We start from the raw sequence: 19,015 nt of genomic DNA on the forward strand, positions 1-19,015 counted from the left end.
AAACATTGCTATCAGAACACAATTGCACTTTTCCGGAGATAAGGACATTTTTCATTCACTCCCTTAACACACTACATAATGGTCCTCGAGTAGGGAGTATGAAGTATCTCTCCTCCTCTCCTCCTCCCCCCCTGCCCTCTCCTCTTCTTCCCCTCCCCCTCCTTTTCCTCCTCAGTACACACTTGCTTAGAAAACAAGAATTTATTCCCAAGATAGCAGAAGCTCCTGTGACTATATCCAACTTCCTTAGTACTTCAGATGGGGGAGCAGTCACCTAACACCGCTCAGAGCTGTATCAGCCATGTTTTTATGGTTAGCCTCCTTCTGATAAAGAAGTTCTGTTTTCAGACCTGTGTTAGGAGGGGCCTAACATGTAGAAGGGGCCAAATGTTGTGCCTTGACTTTTTTCTCATCTACCAGTTCATTTAGCATGGTAGTAAAAGGTGGCTCCTCATCATAGTCTCAAAGAATGCTGTTTCCTCAGAAAAGACAAGGTTTCCACCTGTTCGTTGAAAGTTGGGCTTCTGGTAAAAACCCCTTGCATAGGTGTGTGGCCATGTGTGTCAGGTAGTTTAGCCTTCTCCGGAATGGTTTGGCCCAGCAGTTTTGAATTTGAAATTCTTCTGTGGAAATCAGAGGCACAGACTTTGCCTGTGTGCTCCAAGAATTGAGTCAGGCCTCTGCCATGGGTTACTAGCATTCTCAGTGTTTCAGGGCTGCTCAGGAGAGTTGAGGTAAGGTATCAGTATTGGGGTGGGATGGCAGAGTCAGCACTACTAATTACTATGACAGATGGCATCTTAGATCATGCTTTGAAGTGTTATGACAGTTAACATTTAAATACACACTCTCAATTGTTATGACAATCAACACTTAGACACATGCTTTCGGTTGTAATGACTGTTAACACTTAGCTACATGCTTTCAATTACTATATCAACATCTTGGACGCATGCTTTCAATTGTATCAACTTCTTAGATGCATGCTTTCAATAACTGTGACAATTAACATCTTAGGTACATGCTTTCATGTTTGTCCTTTTGGTCTCCTTTTCCTTGTAGTTCTTTGGGAAGTTAAGTTGGTTGTTTTAATGCTGTGACTGGAGAAAGAGAAAATGCAGGTGGTAAGAATAAGATGCAGGTGTTTAAGATTACTGGCTTAGAACTTGTGTTTCTTCACATTCTTAATGGATTTGAAGAGGCATAAGGATGTAAGAAACAGACCCAAAGGTCAAGGTAGTACAAGCTAATTTTTTTCAGCTTTTTTTAAATTGAAAAATAATTCCTATTACATTTCATTTGCTATCTCATCCCAGGCATCCCATTCCTCCCTCCCTCCTGCTTTCACCCCATTCCCCTTCCCTATGACTGTGACTGAGGGGGGCCTCCTCCCCCTGAATATGATGCTAGGGTATCAAGTCTCTTCTTGGTAGTCTGCTATCCTGCCTCCGAGTGCCATCGGGCTTCCCCATCAAGGGGACATGGCCAAATATAACTAATTTAAAATTTCAAGATCCAGGAAAGCTCTTATCTTTTAAAGATGAAATTAATCCTGTGTCTGTTATTCTTAAATTAAGTGCTAATGATGCACAAGTATTAGTTGTTTGTTCATCTTTTTCATTTATCTTAAATATTACATAATATAAATTCTAACTAATCAAAAATCATTATGTGTCCTCCAGCCCCTCTGCTTCTTACACTCTTTCTGCGTCTTGTGTAGGGTTCCCTGAGCTCTGAGGGGAGGGACTTGATGGAAACATTTCATTTAGGGCTGATTATTCTACGGTTTCTCATTCTCTGCACAATGGCTCACTGTGGCCCCTATACTTGTTCCCAAACACTTCAGGAAGTAACTTCTCCGATGACAGCTGAACAAGGCACTAACCTATAATTATAGCAGAATAGCCTTAGGAGTCACTTAATTACACTTTTTTTTTCTGTTTTAGACCATTATTATGTGATTTTACCCTAAGTCCCTGCGCTATCTAGCCTTAGATTCTTGATTACTCACACAGTGTCCAATATAGGTTCCATTTTGTGGAGTGGCCCTTAAGTCAAATCAGTTATTGGTTGGTTACTCTCCCACAAGCTTTGTGCCACCGTTGTCCTAGCATATTTTTCAGGCAGGACACCATTGTAGATAGGGAGATATGGTTGGCATGGTGTTTACATTTCTCGTGAGAGTGCGCAGAATATGTTCCTGTACCAAAGACACTGGAATGTAGGAAGGGAAAGCTCTATGTAGGCACCAGCTCAACGTCTCCATCTTCAGTGAGTTGTGTAGGTGTTGTCTTCAGCAGTGGGGCCTTGCTGTCAGTTTGTAGAGACCAAACTATCTTGGCAACAGCCTGGGTTGTTTGGAGATTCCTATGGGGTCCCTTTGGCCAACAACTCAATTAGATGTAACCCAGTCTCAGTACTGTAAACTTTGTTTGGTGGCAGGAGATGGCCAATTGGGACTCATGTTTCCCCTACTATTTGATGACTTCATTTAGATCACCTTCATGTATGTGTATCTTTTAGGAAATTTCTACTGTATACGTTTCCATACTAGTCCTCAAATGAGCCTTAATATTAGCTGTCTCTCCCTGTATCCCTTCCCACAACTTCCTCTCCTTTCCCCTCCCCACTTTACGCCACTATCCCAGCTCTCCCCATCCATAACTATTGTTCTATTTCCCTTTTCTAAGGAGAACAATCTGTTCCCTCTAGTCCAGTGGTTCCCAACATGGGGGCTGTGACCTTTTGTGGGGGTTGAACAACTCTTTCACAGGGGTTGCCTAAGACCGATGGAAAACACAGATATTTATGATATGATTCACAAAGTAGGGAAATTATGGTTGTGAAGTAGCAATGAAATTAATTTTATGGTTGGCGGTCACCACAACGTGAGGAACTATATTAAAAGGTCGCAGCGTTAGGAAGGTTGAGGACACTGCACTAGTCCCTCACTCTTTATCTCTGTGGTTCTATGGATTGTAGCTTGGTCATAATTGACTTCACAGCTGACATCTATACATAAGCGAACACATGCTGTATTTGCCTGAATGTGCAATACCTTACTCAGAGTGATTTTTTTCCTAGTTACATTCATTTGCCTGAAAATTGATGATGTCTGTTTTGTTTTGTTTTGTTTTTTGTTTTTTGAGACAGGGTCTCTCTGTGTAGCCTTGGCTATCCTGGACTCGCTTTCTGGACCAGGCTGGACTCGAACTCACCATTATCCCTGTGCCTCTCCCTCCCAAGTGCTGGGATTAAATGTGTGCGCCACCATGCCTGGCTGATGATGTAATTTTTAACAGCTGAGTAACACTTTATTTTGTAAATGTGCCACATTTTTTTTTTTTAAATCCATTCTTCTGTTAAAGAACATCTAGGTTTCCAACTTCTGGCTGTTATGTTGGCAGTTGAACAAGTGTGTTTGTGGTAGGATAAACATCTCTGTTTCATGAGGGCCCGTTTCTATATTGTTGACCATAGTGTCTGCGCTAATGGCGTTCTGCTCAAAAAGTCTTTTCCTGTGCCCGTGAGAGCACCTTCACTTAAAATATGATTGCTGCCTACTTTGCTTCCAGCTGCAGGCTGAAGCCAGAATTCTCTCCTCAGTGTTCTTTAGGATACAGTTCTTAGGACTGATTTGATCAATTAAATGGTAATCTGTTGCTTTTTGTTCCTGTGTTGTGAACTTGTGAGGTTGCTTTTTACTGGGTTGTCTTCATGTAACAGAGCCTAATACACAGATGTTAAATCAGTGTTTTCTGAATAAAATTGTAGGAGTCTTCTGTGCCCTTAAGGTGGCAGCAGAGGAATGCCAATTGGCCTACTCGGACGTCTGACCCAGAGTCTAGTGTGTCTGGATCAGTGCCCAGACGAGTGCATCTCCCATATTCCATTTTAAGTGTTTTAATACAGGAAATGCAGATGGCTTCTAGCACATGAAAGCCTTGTGGATTTCCTGGTGCTTCTTCAGAGGACAGCAGCAGACACAGGACAGCAGCTCCCTGGGTCACAAGCAGGCGCATACTTTACCTTTCAACAGAGCAGCTCATGCCTTCACAGGCAAGCTTCGTAGCCTCTCTAGTCTGCATTTCTCCACTAGCTAGCTAGTGGGGTTAGGTTAAAATAATAAATTCTAAAATTATGGGATCCTAAGTTATCAGTGACTGTCTAGTGAACGCCATGTGCTTGCGCTGTCCTCGGAACTATAGGAATAGTAGGACAGGGATATGCCATGTGTTGTACACGCAATATTGAGGATCTCTAATGCACTCATTATCTCTTTGAGTTCAGCATTGTGTTCTGGCAAATATATTAGGATTCAGGGTTAAAAAAAAGGTGAACGCTAGAGAGATAGTATAGCGAGAACGGGCTTCATGGAGGTGGAATTTGAGTCAGCTTTTATATACACGAAAGGCTTACATAGCCTGAAGTGATTAATGATTTTGAAAGTCTAGTATACACCCAGACCCTCTTTTCCCCCATAATACATGTTAAGGCTCAGGTGGATTAAAGAACTTTTGAGTAATTATAATTAATAATGAAAAAGCAAGAATTTAAAACCACTGTCGTCCTTTGACTTCAGCAACACCACACAAAGGCATCTAAGAGGTTAGCCTTAGCTGGACCATTCCATACCATAAGGTTGACAATATGAGCGTGATGATTAGATCTCCCGGTCTCTTTAAAGGGACCATAATACTTGAAGGAAACGGGTATTAGGGGTATTAGGATGCTGCCGTTTCTGAAAACACAGCAAATTGAAACTCTTATCTCCTTTCAAATCTGATGGGAAGTGTAGGGCTTTTGAGAATCAAAAGAGAAGTTGCCTTGTACAGCATCGAGTGAGACGCTCGCTATGGTTGTATCTTTGACAGAGTTCTGGGGCACTGGGTAAGATAGTTCTGTTTAAGAAGTATTTACAAATAGGGCTTAGCTGACAGGATTACCTGGATGGTTGTTCCTGGTTCTTCTTTAAATAAAAGTCTTTCTTCCTCAAGGTCTTAGATAACTGGGCCATATATTACTTACCTCATTGATTGGCTTCCTCTTAGGAAATCTCAGTCTTTTAACCTGAGGTGGGTAGGACAGAGTGTGATTCACTGTCCCCATGCACTAGAGCTGAAAATGGCCCACTGATCATTGACATGTAAATAAAATGTCATGATGCTTCAAGGATCCTTCAGGACCAAATTGCATTATAATGAAGCCAACAGTGTTTAAAACAACTCTTGGCCCACACAATTCATAAGTAATGGGAAGTAAAACCACAAGCTTAGTTGCTTTGTGATAGAAATGTCCTCTGTACAGATGTGGTTTGTCCTTGGCGGGTGCGCTTCTTTCCCATCTTAGGACTCATCTATGGCCTTACACTGTGCTCTGATGTTACAAGTCTCACCCCTTTTAGCTGCTTGTTGGTCTTGAAAAAGCCCTCTACTTTCACTTTCTCCACTCCCAGCTTCTTACTCTTTAGCCTACTAAAATGGAAATTCTGCAATTCTGCTCCGCTTGCCAGCCCAGTGACATTCCTCTGGCAACCATATCCTTTGTTTGTTTGTTTGTTTTTAGTTTTGGTTTTTGGTTTTGGTTTTGGTTTTTTTGGTTTTTTGTTTTTTTTTTTTTTGGTTTTTTGTTTTTGTTTTTGTTTTGTTTTGTTTTTTTTGGTTTTTTGAGACAGGGTTTCTCTGTTTAGTCTTGACTGTCCTGGACTCCCTTTGTAGACCAGGCTGGCCCTGAACTCACAGAGATCCTCCTGCCTCTGCCTCCTGAGTGCTGGGATTGAAGGCATGGGCCACCATGCTCAGCAGCCATGCCCTTCTCAATGATTGGATTCCAAGGTGTCTTCATCTTTTACCTTGAACTCTCAGCAGGACTTTGTAAAGTTCACTGCTGTTTTTAAAGATTGTCCTGTCATGGCCTCTCAGGTACCATTCTTTCCTGGCTCCCCGTTGTCGTTCTGAAGTCCCTTCTTGGTGTCTTTTCAGTTCCTATTTCTTCTGTAACATGCAAGCATCACTTCCTCGGTGTCCCCCCTACCTTAGCTGCTTCAGCTGTCAGTGCAAGCTCTGCCCTGGAGCGCTTGCTGCTTTTCACGATGCATGTAGAAGGCTTAGAGAGGTGCTCGACTTACTCTCTAGACACTCTAGAGAAGTAGTCATTTGCGGCCATTATTTTCCTTCCTCTTGGCCCATCTCCCTTACTTCTTCATCTATCTCGAGTATTGCTTTATGTAATTTCAGGGTTCTCAAGTCCCCTTAAGAAAAGGAGCAGAGACAAGCCAGACTAAGCCATTCTTCCCTCTGGCCTGTAAAACAGGAAAGGTTTGTGTATTAAAACAACAACAACAACAACAAAAACAACTATCCTGCATATGTGCTGCGAAATTGAGAAATTCAGACACCAGACTTGAAGAGTTTGCTGATAGAGAAGCAAAGCAGGCATCTGCCAGAAGCCCTCTCCCCCTTCATCCTCGCTCCCCATGAGCAAGGCCTCTCTTTCTCCTTAAGCATCTCTCCGTTCTGTCTGGGGATGCAGCCTAGTGGTAGAGTTCCTGCTTGGTATAAACAAGCTCCTGAGTTTGATTTCCCCACAGCCAAACCCCCAAACCTTTCCCTTCTCCCACTCCTCCATCGGTACCGCTCTGTTAACTCAGCCCCCGCCACTGGACCTCGGGCTTTCTTGTCCCCTCTCTCCCTCTCTCCCCAAGGCTGTGCTCTGTAGGTACGACCAGGTCAGTGACTCCTGCTCAAACCCCAGACTATGCCCGATGAGAATTTCCTCTCCTCTTTTTCCAGGAAGCTTCTTACTCCTTAGGTCCTGGTCATTGCTCCTCTGAGGTCTTTCATTCCTTAGCCCCTCAAAGAACATCTGGTTTTCTCTGCAGAAGAATCTTGACATTTTGGTCTTATATACTGACTATCACTGTGTACATCTCCCCATAAGATTCTGCTCATGATCAGGCCTTCTCCATTTTTAAATATAGTATCCAGGATAGATAATGCAAAAGGAAAGATGGGAAAATTACTGGAATGAAAGAAAATGAATAAACCAACACACTACCAGCCAAACTAGGAAGTAGAAAATTACCAAATGAATAGGAAATTATATATTATAAGACACATAACTGTAATAACACAGATTCCATGTTTCACACATAACCTTAATTCAGTTCACTAATTGTGTGTAATACCCAGTAGAGTAGGCAGGGTGCAATCTGCTAATGCCATAATGACAAAGAGTAATGCCCACATTCCTGGGACTTTAGAGGGGTGGTTAGCACCGGATGGATGGAAGGCAAAGGATCTCCTTTCACTAGACTTGAGCTTACTGCTGAAGTCTACAGGGTGGAGCAGTGGCATTCGGCATGCGTTGGAGAGCACCTGTGCTTCCCATGCGATTACCAAGTATAGGCCATAAAGTTTTAGATGCGAAAAACAAACCCTGTTGTGTATGTTAGGTCTCAAAGGCAAACTGCTAACCGAGGTGCCTGTTAACATCAAAATGGACTCTGGCTGCCAGTCTCCCTCAGTCCCTGCCTCTCACATAGTCCTCCTGGCTGGCATACCCTGCCCCTACACTGAAGTCAGCAGCGCAGGACTGGGCCGGGCTCCCTGCCCCCAGATGCTTTTCTCTATACAGCCTCAGGTTCTGGCTGCCAGCCCTTTTGACCTCTTGGCCTCCTGGCCACTGCTCTTGATTCCTGCTCTCCAGGCCTCTTGGCTGCTGGCTCTGCCCTCTCTTCTCTTTCTCCTCACATGGCCTTGTCCAGTCTGCTGTCATGTTCACTCTAGACGCTTCCAGATGCCATTGGCTATGCTCTCCCTTATGTCTGTAATAAAACCCCCGAGCCCTTAGGAATGGTCATATTCTCCTTTTGTTTTATTTTTCCATTCAGTGTGTATTTTACTACTTAAAATAATCCTTTGTAGATTGAAGTTCAGTTGTTTCTTGTTTTTCAAAACGGTCTCATTCTAACACTTGTGACAAGACTCTTGTCTCAGTCCTTTCCTGTGGCCCCAGTGCTGCGATTCAAGTGTGAGCCACCACATCTGGCTTTCAAACATGAAATCTTTATTTTTGTTTTGTTTTTTGTTTTTTGAGACAGGGTTTCTCTGTGTAGCCTCGGCTGTCCTGGACTCACTTTGTAGACCAGGCTGGCCTCGAACTCACAGTGATCCTCCTTCCTCTGCCTCCCGAGTGCTGGGATTAAAGGCGTGCGCCACCACGCCCAGCGGGTGTGAAATCTTTTAAATAATAGCATATAAGATGTTCCATAATGAATGTATAACACAATCCGTATTCTCAGCACTAGCAAGACCATTGCTAATATCCATGTATAATCTATTTATGTTTAAGTCATGGTAGGTATGGTTTTTTTATTGTAAAAATTATTAAGCATTTTAAGCGTGCCACCTAGCTATCCTTTGACAAGATTATATCTCATCATATTGCTAGATTTGCCCTAGTTCTGTTACAATAAAACACTAAGGCTGCAGTTTAAGTACTTGTGACTCTTCTCTGGCATCCCTTGACTCCCACACTAGAAGTAACCCAGCTCTAAATTTGGTATTTGACACTCTCAAACATTTATTACTTCATTTCCTTACATACATACATAATGCTTTTTTACATGTTTTTATATTTTCTATACATTGAGTCCTTCTTGACATTCTGAAACTTTCTCTTTTCTCTCAACATTTTTTTTCCTACTGTAAACGTTTACTTTAGTTCATTACGTGATTATACTATGATCCACTGTTTTCTCTACTAATAGGCACTGAAGCACTCTCTTGCGCTCATACTACTAATGATACTTGTGCTGTGTGTGCGCTTGTTCATACTTCCTCATGTAGATATGCAAGAGGTTCTCATGCGTCTTTCCCCTGAGAACTCTGAGGATAAAGGATGTAGTGGTATTTCTCTTATTTACAGCTGGGCTATATTTGAAACATTGTTTTCTTTTTCTCTCTTTCTTTTTCTTTTTCTTTTTTTTTTCCAATCAAAGAAAGATAAAATACTTTCTTTTTTTCTTGCTACTGGTGAAACATTTTCTCTTATTTACAGGCTTTTCTGGTTTTCCTGATTTTAAATTTTTCTTGAAAATGTATTTTTGGTGATTTACTGTCATTGTTGATATTGTATATCTTTTTTTTTTTAAATCTAGGTGTTTTCTGTTGTATACCTGTAATACCTTTTAGTTTATTTTGTAATACTTACGTACATTTTATCATATAGATACTCCATAATTTGTTATCCTTCCTATTACGATTTGAGTTATTTCTGTGTGCATATGTTGGCTCTCTTATTTTAAACAGCAAGGCAGTGATGGTACCCTGTTCTGCTCTGCATTCAGTGATAAATGATGGAGCCAGGTGGTCAGGTCTCGGTGGTACAGCCTGTGGATATGCAGTAGAGCAGCATGCACTGGCCTCGTTGGCACATGAATCTGTCATTCTTGGCATCAGTAACACCTGCTGTGACCAATGAACTAATTGTAAAGTGACCTACATAAGTAAAGCACTGTCATTTGTGAAAGTGGCTTTGGCTCTGAACACCGGCATGTTTTTTTTTATTGAGCAAGTGTTCAGAAGGATGGAGACTCAAGATTATACTCTGCCGATTGAAGCTAGGTCACAAGCCGTGCATCAAAAAGAGTTCTACAAGACGTAATTTAGTGCTGAAGAACTTGAAGACTAGAATAAGGTATCTGCAGAGTTTCTCTGTGGAAGGCCAGGTAGCAAACACTCTAGGCTTTGCAGGCCGTGCACTTGCTGTTGTGTCCGCTCACTGTCTGCAGCGCAGCATGGCAGCAGTGGGTGCGTAGCCTGACCCTAATGCACATCCATGACTGCTTGAGCACTATAGGGGACACACAAGTTAAAAGTTTATTTTCTGGTCCTTTCTTCCAAGAACGTGTTGTACTCAAGGACTGAAGATTTCACACCATTGACGTTTAGGGCTAGATCATTCTGCCTTTCCCATGGAAGGGACATGCAACGTGGTCCTGATAGTACCAGTCTAGAAGATTTGGAAATGTGCCCCCTCTTATCTGTCTCTCTCTTCTTTTTGGTTACTGGAGTGATTGCATGGGCTCCTTGCTTGAACTTCAACCCTGATGTCAGTGCTGAATGAGAGTTCACAGTGGTGCACAATCCTTTGAATGCAGTTATACTTAACCATGAAGTCAGGTCAGACCTACTATATAGCATATACTAGCGTGCTGGCTAGTTATTGGTCAGTTTGACGCAAACTAGACATACCTGGGGGAAAGGAACCTCAACGGAGGAATTGCTCCCATCAGATAGGTTCATAGACATGTCTGTGGGGCATTTTCCTGATGGCTAAATGTTTGAGGAGGGCCTAACCCACTGAAGACAATGTCACCACCCCAGGGCAGATGGCCCTCCCTGTGTTACGTAAGACAGGTAGATAAGAAGGGCCTGGGAGCAGGCCAGTAAGCACCATTCCTCTGCGGCCTCAGCTTTAGTTCCTGCTTCCAGGTTCCTGCCTTGAGGTCCCACCTTGGCCTCCCTAGATGGTGGGCTATAACTTGTAAGCATCCTTCCCTGAAGCTGCTTTTGGTCAGTGTTTCATCAAAGTAGCAGCAAGCAAACTTAGCTGTAGAAATCGTCCTGATCCTTGAGCAGCTTCTCAACCTGAGCAGTGCTTGCAGTTTTCCTGTCCAGGCTTAACCCCTTTATACAGAGCTCGAATCTGTCTTTGCCTTCCTGTCATGTGTTCTTTTTTATCAGTCTCTTTTCCTCCCTTGCTCTGCGCCAGCTGGCTGGGCCTGAGCCTCCAGCGAGGCAGTATTTACAGCTCGCTTGGGTGGATGCCGCAGCTAGGGTAGCCCAAGGGCAGATGAAATGACATCCAGAAAGGGATGCTGCACCTCTCTGCTCTGTCTTCTTTCACATAGGAAGAATCCCTCTCCCTCTCCCTTCTGTCAAATGACAAGGAGTATTGATTGGCTTGGCACAGTATATAAAATATGCATCTAATGGAATGGTATTTTGGGAACTATTAGCAGCACTGGCTTGCCGAGCCCCAAGATTTTACCCTCCTCCCCTTCCTTTTCCTCCTTCCTAGTAGCAGCTTCTTAGCAAATTACAAGCTCTGCCTCTGGCTTGCTGGGTAGCAGTGGCAGTGCAAGCTTTCTCTAGTTTCCAAGGGAGACGAGTGCTGAGACTGCAGTGTTTCCCAGCAGCCACTTACCTTTCTTGCTGTTCATCTGCATGCATGTCTTGACCTTCATTCTGCTATGCAGGCCTGCTCAAGAAGGTAACAGTGTTTTCTTGGAGTTCTCTGTGTTGGCTGGGGGGCAGAGGGAAAGCAGGGTGGTATGGGTAAAGGTATATGGAGACGGCAGAGTATAAATGCTGCAATTAGAAAAAAAAATGTCTCTGGGGCACTCTGGTCTGTGAACATCTTCCTGTTTGCTGTACTTATAAAATACCCTGAAGGTGGGAGCCCTGGCAGAAGCTTTTGGAAAACTTAAAATTGCCGCATATAAAAGCATAAAGTCATAGTAACGTTACCTATGGGAAGCATGGGAGAAAAATGAGAACTTGGAGAAGAAAATGTTATAAATTGCTCTCAAGCATTCTGACTTCATGAATTCTATTAAGCGCGTGTTATACACATTTAAGGGGAGAGTTGAGGATATGCTCTCCAGTCTGTTCCCAGAACTCCAGAGCTGTGCTTCCTAGTGTCATAGTCAGTATTCTTGTGTCGCTGTTTAAATTTAATGACAACATTAAAAATAATGTCCTCTGTTGCGCTAGCCACATTTAAAATGGTCAGTAGACACATATAGTTACTGGATTCTATATTAGACTAGTTATTGGACATTTACATTATTGTACAAAGCTCCATTGAAGGAACTAAAGAAAGTGACCCATAGAATATGGGAAGGTCAGTACAATTAAAGTTCTGTATCATGAGTCCTGAGTCTGGATTCAGCCAACTTCAGGTTGAAAATATTCAGGAGGAAAAAAATACATCTGAAGTTAGCATGTATAGCATTCTCTTGCCATTCGTTAGCTAGTTCAGTATAATGACCAGTTTCATAGCATTTACATTGTATTGAGCGATGGAAGTAGGCTAGAGATGATTTAAGGTAGATATTTAAAGAGAGTATATAAAATATCTGCAAGTGCTATTTGATTTTATATGAGACTTAAATACTCATGGCTTTGGGTACTTGGAGGTGGGGTGAGTCCTGGAACCAAGCCCCCTGGAGTATTTAGAAATGACTGCGTTTGGCCAGACCAATGAATAGGCTTTTAGCATGAAGGCTAAAAGACCTTTTGCCCACAATCAACAATCAGTACAAATATGAGTCCACTATGGTTAAAGCTGACTGAAGTCTTGAAATACACCTTGCCTATTTTTTATTTTGTGACTGAAGATACTATGGTCCTAGATGAAGATTTGGCTTTTATGGGTTGCTCACAGCAGCCTTATAACATGTCAATGGCAACTTGTGTAAATGTAAAACCATCCTTTACCTTCAAACTTGAGTGAGACATCAGAGGAGGCCAGTAGAAGGTCAGAGTGAGACATCTCAGCCTACTCATTCCTGCTGCTGATAGATTTTGGGGGAGGATATGTCTTCCAAGTGTAGCTAGAATGTTCTGATGCTTTGTGACGGAAACAAACGTTTTCATTATGGAATGAAGGACAGTTCTGGATGCAGGAGAGCATCATAATTGTGAGTGACCTTGTAATCTTGGCTATTCTGCTTCTTCCTTGGTCCTCAATTAAGTCTTCTGCAAGGTAGGGATAATTTTGTCATCTCTATTCTGAATCTTGGAGTTAGACCAAAGTTTGAAGTCTTTTAGGCATTGGTCTACTGAAATAACGGCTAAGTCGGGCTGTGATGGCACAGCCTTTAATCCCAGCACTCAGGAGGCAGAGGCACGTGGATCTCTGTGAGTCTGAGGTCAGCCTGGTCTACACAAATGAATTCTAGGACAGCCAGGGCTACACAACAAACAAAAACAAACAGAAGATGAGAAAAAACACTGCTATGGAAATTAGACTTTGTTATAAGGATTTTAATGAAACATTGTATATCACCAAGAAAAGAGAAAATTCCCCCCAAAATAGGATGTTTGTTTTTAAAACAGAAACAGTAAATAAGCCTATTACAGAATTTGAATATTTTGTTTAAAACTTTCCTTCAAAGAGCTCAGGTAACTTTTATTGGGGAATTTTATCAATTATGTAACCCAAATCATACATACATTTATACAGAAAATAGACCAGCAGAGAATATTTCCCAACACACACAACCTTAACTTACAAAGCTGGCAACTAGAAGAGGAAATCAGAGGCCACATTCCTTTTATGACTGTAAGTGTAGAATTTTGGGGCTGGGGCCATGGTTGAGTTGGCAGAATGTTTGCTGTAGTCCAGCAGTGGGAATATAGAAATACTCAAACAAAATAAGGTGGAGGGTGATTAAGGAAGCACTTGGCATTGACTCTGGCTTCCGTACACAACTAGGAGTGCACACATACACACACATTTCTATCTTGAGCTGAGTGTGTGGCTCAGTGATAGAGTACTTGACTAGCATGCACACACAGCCACAAAAGCAAAAATAAACATAAAGCACAAAACCTGGGGCCTTTTGTTTGAAATGTACAGAATTTTAAATAAAAATCAATATGGTGAGTTCAGATCCCAAGCACTCCCATAAAAAGCTAACTTGGCACACAACTGTAACGTCATCACTGGGGTGCAGGGAGCAGAGGCTTGCCAGATCTTACCTGCCAGCAAGTCTAGCCAGATCAGTGAGCTCCAGTGTTAGTGACTTTGTTTCAAAAACTAGTATAAAAAGATGGGCTAGGGAGATGTGTACTAGTGTTGGCCACACAAGTGCGAGTATCTGAGCTCAGAACCTGTGTAAAAGCTGAATGTGTAGCATGCTCAGCTGTAATCCAGGTGCTCCTATGGGGAATAGGAGGTGGGGACAGGAGAAGCTTCTGGACCAACTAGCCTGTCACATGCAGTAGTAAGGTGAGCCTGTCTAAAATAAAGATGTTCCAGGTGTCTCTAAGCTCCATGCGTATGCTGTGGTGTGCGCATGCAGTGACATCTGCACTCAGCATTTATACACATTACTCTCCATGTGAACATGTGGACACAGGCATCAGTAAACACAAACCTTAGCCTGATTCCTATGAGAATAGGAAGTTTTGGTTTAATTTGATGGGTGGTACCTAAAGAAAATTTACAGCCAGCATCCCCTGTAGCAGTAAAGTGCAGAGAGCAAGAACAGAGCATGGACACTTGGCTATCGTTTCCTCTCTCCCAGTCTGAAGAGTAGGGCAAGAAAAGAAAGAAAAATGGTAAGGACAAGAGAGAAGAAACAAAATTCAACTCTCTTTTTACAGAAGGCACACTTCTGTATGAGCGGCGGCACATTTACAAATATTTTGAATGCCGTAGCAGCATTTACTGAAGGAATGTAGCTTTCTGGCCGTTTTGACCTTTACGGACATTTATTTTAGCTGTGGGCGTCCCTTCAGTTTATGGAGTGCCTTCTTGTTCCTCCAGCACAGGCAGCTAAGGTTTTATGCTGTTCCCTCTCCTCCTCCTCAGGTCTTATCTGACTCCTGTGCGGGATGAGGAGGCAGAGTCTTTACGGAAAGCACGCTCCAGACAAGCTCGGCAGACGCGAAGGTCTACTCAAGTAAGCACGACACCCCCGCCCCCAGTGTTCTTTGTCTTTCTGCCTGCCAGTGGAATAAGTATTAAAAATACTAAAATAAATGTCTTTATTCCTGCCACTTCGTTATAGTTGTCACCACACCTACGGTTATGCTGTGTAGAATCAAATAAGCTTATGGCTGTCTCTGCTCGCTCTCACCTCCATCACCTCCGTTCCTCCAGGCTCAGGACTCACCATTCCAGCTTGGCTTGAGAACTGTAGGGAGCCTGTAGCCCTCCATACGTGGAGAATCTCTAAGGAAGCTGATGGCAGTCTGAAACGTTAAATAGCGTTTCCATTTGACCCAAAACACACAGGGCTATTCTTAGATAAATACATGAGAACATATTTTCATACAAAAACTTGGCTATTACTCAAAATAGCCAAACAGTAGAGCCGACCCAGTAATGTACTCCGTAATAACCAGTACTAAGCTGCTACTAGTATATGTCCACTAACCAGCAAATGAGCAAAATATGCCATATCCGTATAGTGAAATGTCATTTGGAACTAAGAAGTCATGTTACAGGGGCTGGAAAGATACAAAGGATCAGTGTTCGCTCCCAGCACGACTGCCTGCATCTCCAGCTCCACAGGATCCAGCAGCCTTGTCTGGCCTCCCTTGGGCATCTGCGTACACACATTACAAACCTACACACAGACATACACATAAATAAAACAAAATTAAAGTGGTGTTACAATGTGGATGAACTTTGAGAAAACATTCCAAGTGAAACAAAGAGCTCACTTGTTACGAGTCCATTATGTGATATATCCAAAATGGCGCATGCAGAGAGCGAGGAAGGTGATTAATGCTAAGGTGCAGGGAAGAAGAATGGGGGAGACTTGCTAGTGGGTGTGGTTTCCTTTGGGGATGATGAAAATGTCCTGAAAGTAGATCATATACACTAAAAGGCAGACTTTTATGATATGTGAGTTAAGTATCAGTTACACAGAAAGGCCTTTAATGGGAGCCATGAAAGTGGTTGTGATGTAGCTCACACTGTTTTGCAGAGATGGGAGGGGTAGGGAGAGGATGTTTGTCAAGTCAGGAAGCACAAGCCTGCTTAGGAAGCTGTTCATAGCAGTCCCAGCTGAAAATGGCGGGGCAAGGCCTCAGGTTGCAGTGGCTGTGGGTGTGAGGAAAGGCTCTGAGTGTGTGTTGAAGGAGGCCGAGAAAGCCCGTGAAGCGGAATGAAAAGGAACATCCAAAGAAATGAAAAGTAGAAAACAGCAGTAGCATCTGAAATGAAGGAGAAATCCGTGTGCAGCAGAAAGGAAGCATTCAAGGCGTTTATTCAGATGGCGCAGAAGTCAGGAAGGGAAGTCGCTGACTGGGAAAGCGACATTCCACATAGCAGCAGAAAGTTTGATTCTGTCTTGACTGACCCTCCCGGCATGGGTCTCGTATTCTGCCTTCACTGTTGCCCGCTTCCCATAGAGTCCACCTTCCATGAAGCCCATAACTATTTTTTGTTTTTCTTTTATTCCAGTCAATATACATGAGAAAACTCACCCATTTGTCCATTTTTAAGTTTATGCTTCAGCGTCAGTAAGTCATTCCCGTCACCACTGTCCATCTCCAGGACATTTTCATCTTTCCAAACTGGAACTCTGTATTCATTAAGCAGTTACCCTGTGCAAAGCAAGCAATGTTCCATTTTTTATCCATGAATTTGACTACTTTATGAACTACTTTATGATGAAATCATATACCATGTGCCCCATCTGTTTGGCTCATTTCATGTATCATAATGCTAGGGTTCATTCATGTTGTCCGTGTGACATCATTGTATTTATTAGGTCTGTACATGCATGCCACATTTGCTTATCATTCACCTTTTAGCGGGCACATGGCTACCACAGCAAACCACTATGCAAATGTCTGTTCGCACGTCTCCAGACCCTGCTTTCAGCCCGTTGAGAATACATGTAGAAATATGTGCTGTCTTGTATGATAATCCTATTTTTAATACTGAGCAGTTGCTGAACTACTCTCATGGTAGCTGCCCTACTTTCTACTCCTGTCAGCATCCACAAGTATCCTCATTTCTCCAGATCTTTCTCAATATTTGTTTTGTAGTTTGGGGACTTATTATACCCACTCTAGGGGAGTGTGAGGTAGAAGACTGGCGATATTTTCTCTTACATTTTAATTTTTTTATGGAGAATGACACATACATGCAGGTCAGAAGACAGCTTGTGAGAGACAGTTCTCTCCCTCTACCGTGTGGGTCCCTCATGTCAATCTCAGGTCCTCAGGCTTGGCGGCAGGTGCCTTTACCCACTGGACCATTTCAGTGTCCCACTAACTATATTTCTACTATCATCTTTTCTTTCAGTATACAGTAGGAAAATAATCAGAATATATGCCTATGAATCTATAATTGGCTATATCAATGAATTAGAAATAATAGTGGGGAAATACAGACCACTCTTAAGTGGTTTTAAATTTATTTATGAAGAGACAGGAGAGGGTAGATGGAAAAGGACACACAATTAAAAGTGGAAGAGCCAAAAATGTATAAATATCTTGAAATGAGACCAGACATGATGGGCATGCCTATAATCCCAACATTTGGGAGGCAGAGGTATAAGGAACAGGAGTTCAAGGCTAACCTCAGCTACATGGTGATTTAGAGGTCAGCCTGGGCTACATAAAAACCATTTCAAAAAAAGAAAGAAAGAAATTTTATAGAAAAATGCTCAATAGAGAAAGCCAAAGTCCACATCAGAACTAGGAAGGATATTCTGAGTGTGGACATGAAACTATTTTCTTAGATTCTCAAAGGGATGTTGGGTCCCCAAAAGAAAACTTATCCAGAAAGTAAATGTCCAGTTCCTTAGTGTGGCAGTGACCCAGCCTCTGCCTGCTTCCCTCAGTTTCCCTGCCCTCATTCTCCTCCCACCCCTTCACCTTTGCTAAAGTGGTGACAGACACCGGCATCATCCCAACTCCCTAATTCTGAGTCTTTGGACAGACTCCCTTTAGCCACAGTGCCTTTTCCCCTCACACCCTTCCAAGGAAGCTCTTGCTGAGGTCAGAGGACAACTTCGTGTGTTAGTCACTGCCTTCTGCAAACCTTGTTTGAGGCATGGTCTCTTGTTCACCCCTGAGCATACCAAGCAAACTGGCTTAACAAGCTTCTAGGGACTCGCCAGTCTGCTCTCCCCGTCTCCCCAGAGGTGTGTTACATGAGTTCTGGAGATCCGAACTCTGGCCCTCTGACTCAATTATCTATGGAGCTGTCTCTTCATGTCCCAGTGTTTCTATCTTAATATGTACATAATATCTTATGATCATCTATTTTCCATATGTAATTTCTGGTAGATTAAATTTCTTGAAAAAGGTGCCTGTGAGCTTGGTCAACAGTTAAGAGCGCTTCCTGCTCTTGCAGAGGACCCAGGTTCAGTTCCTCTGTCTACACAGAGCTTACAACCACCTGTAACTGCAGTTCCAGGAGAGCCACACCCTCTTCTGGCTTCTGTAGGCTCCTGCTAGCACATGATGTACCCCAACTCAGGCAGGCTCACACACATGTCTATAACCTAAGAATAAATAAACATTTAAAGAAAGTTTCTTGAAAAGAATTGCTTGACTTGCCTCTGTATTTTAATTTCTTAATGATATCAGTTATTTAAAAGAGTGAATAAAATTATGAGAACTAATTTAGTTAAAGGCAGTTACGAGGCTGGAGAGAGAGCCCTGGAGTAAAGGGCGCTTTCTGCTCCTGCAGAGAACCCCCCATGGCCAGCTGACGCACAGCTGCATGTTGTGAGGGCATCTGACAACCTCCACAAATCTTACACTAGTGTACATACATAAGGACATGTATATGCACATAATTTCATAGACTAAAAAGGATGTGATGGATGTAGTACTCAGTGGCCACCTTCCAGCTGTGGGACATGCTTCCTCCAAGGCTCTAAGAACGTAACCACTCCACTAGAATAATCTCATTCTCTTCTCAGTGCTGTCCTGCTCCAAGTCTGTCATTTGCTTTGCTTCTGTCCTGCTGCTCCAGCGACCCCAGGGGAAACATTAATTGTTCACGCATCTCTGTGTGATTCCTAAAGTTACTCAGGAAATGATGTTAGAGAAAAAAATACAGCATTTCAGAAAGTGTTATTGTTTCAGCCTAACTATGAACTTCCATCTACTTGAACCAGATTTTTGGAAAAAAATTTATATTTATTTTATGTGCATTGGTGTTTTGCTTGCATGTATGTCCATGTGAGGGTGTCAGATCATGGAGTTACATACTGGTGTGAGCTGCCATGTGGGTGCTGGGATTTGAA

At 42.7% G+C, this 19,015-nt stretch overlaps 1 protein-coding gene and 1 long non-coding RNA gene across 6 annotated transcripts in view; one reads left to right on the top strand and one right to left on the bottom strand.

Annotated features, from left to right (window-relative positions):
- The window catches only part of PPP1R12B (protein phosphatase 1 regulatory subunit 12B), a 202,105-nt gene that overhangs the window by 99,100 nt on the left and 83,990 nt on the right, over positions 1 to 19,015 (top strand). For 4 of the 5 annotated variants that reach the window (XM_084796179.1, XM_084796173.1, XM_084796180.1 and 1 more), the window contains one exon: positions 14,608 to 14,698. In XM_084796179.1, coding sequence (XP_084652305.1) covers positions 14,608 to 14,698 — 91 coding nt within the window. Of the gene's footprint in view, positions 1 to 12,564; positions 12,775 to 14,607; positions 14,699 to 19,015 lie in introns of those variants that run through there. The other variant, XM_084796177.1, reaches the window with a different exon arrangement.
- LOC311605688 lies at positions 970 to 12,627 on the bottom strand. The gene is made up of 3 exons (XR_014782064.1): positions 12,507 to 12,627; positions 11,212 to 11,310; positions 970 to 1,100 (listed from the first exon to the last, which is right to left on the bottom strand). It is a non-coding gene; the product is annotated as an uncharacterized lncRNA (long non-coding RNA).

Source organism: Acomys minous (assembly GCF_964271855.1).
Source record: "Acomys minous genome assembly, chromosome: 1".
NCBI classification, from domain to species: Eukaryota; Metazoa; Chordata; class Mammalia; order Rodentia; family Muridae; genus Acomys; species Acomys minous.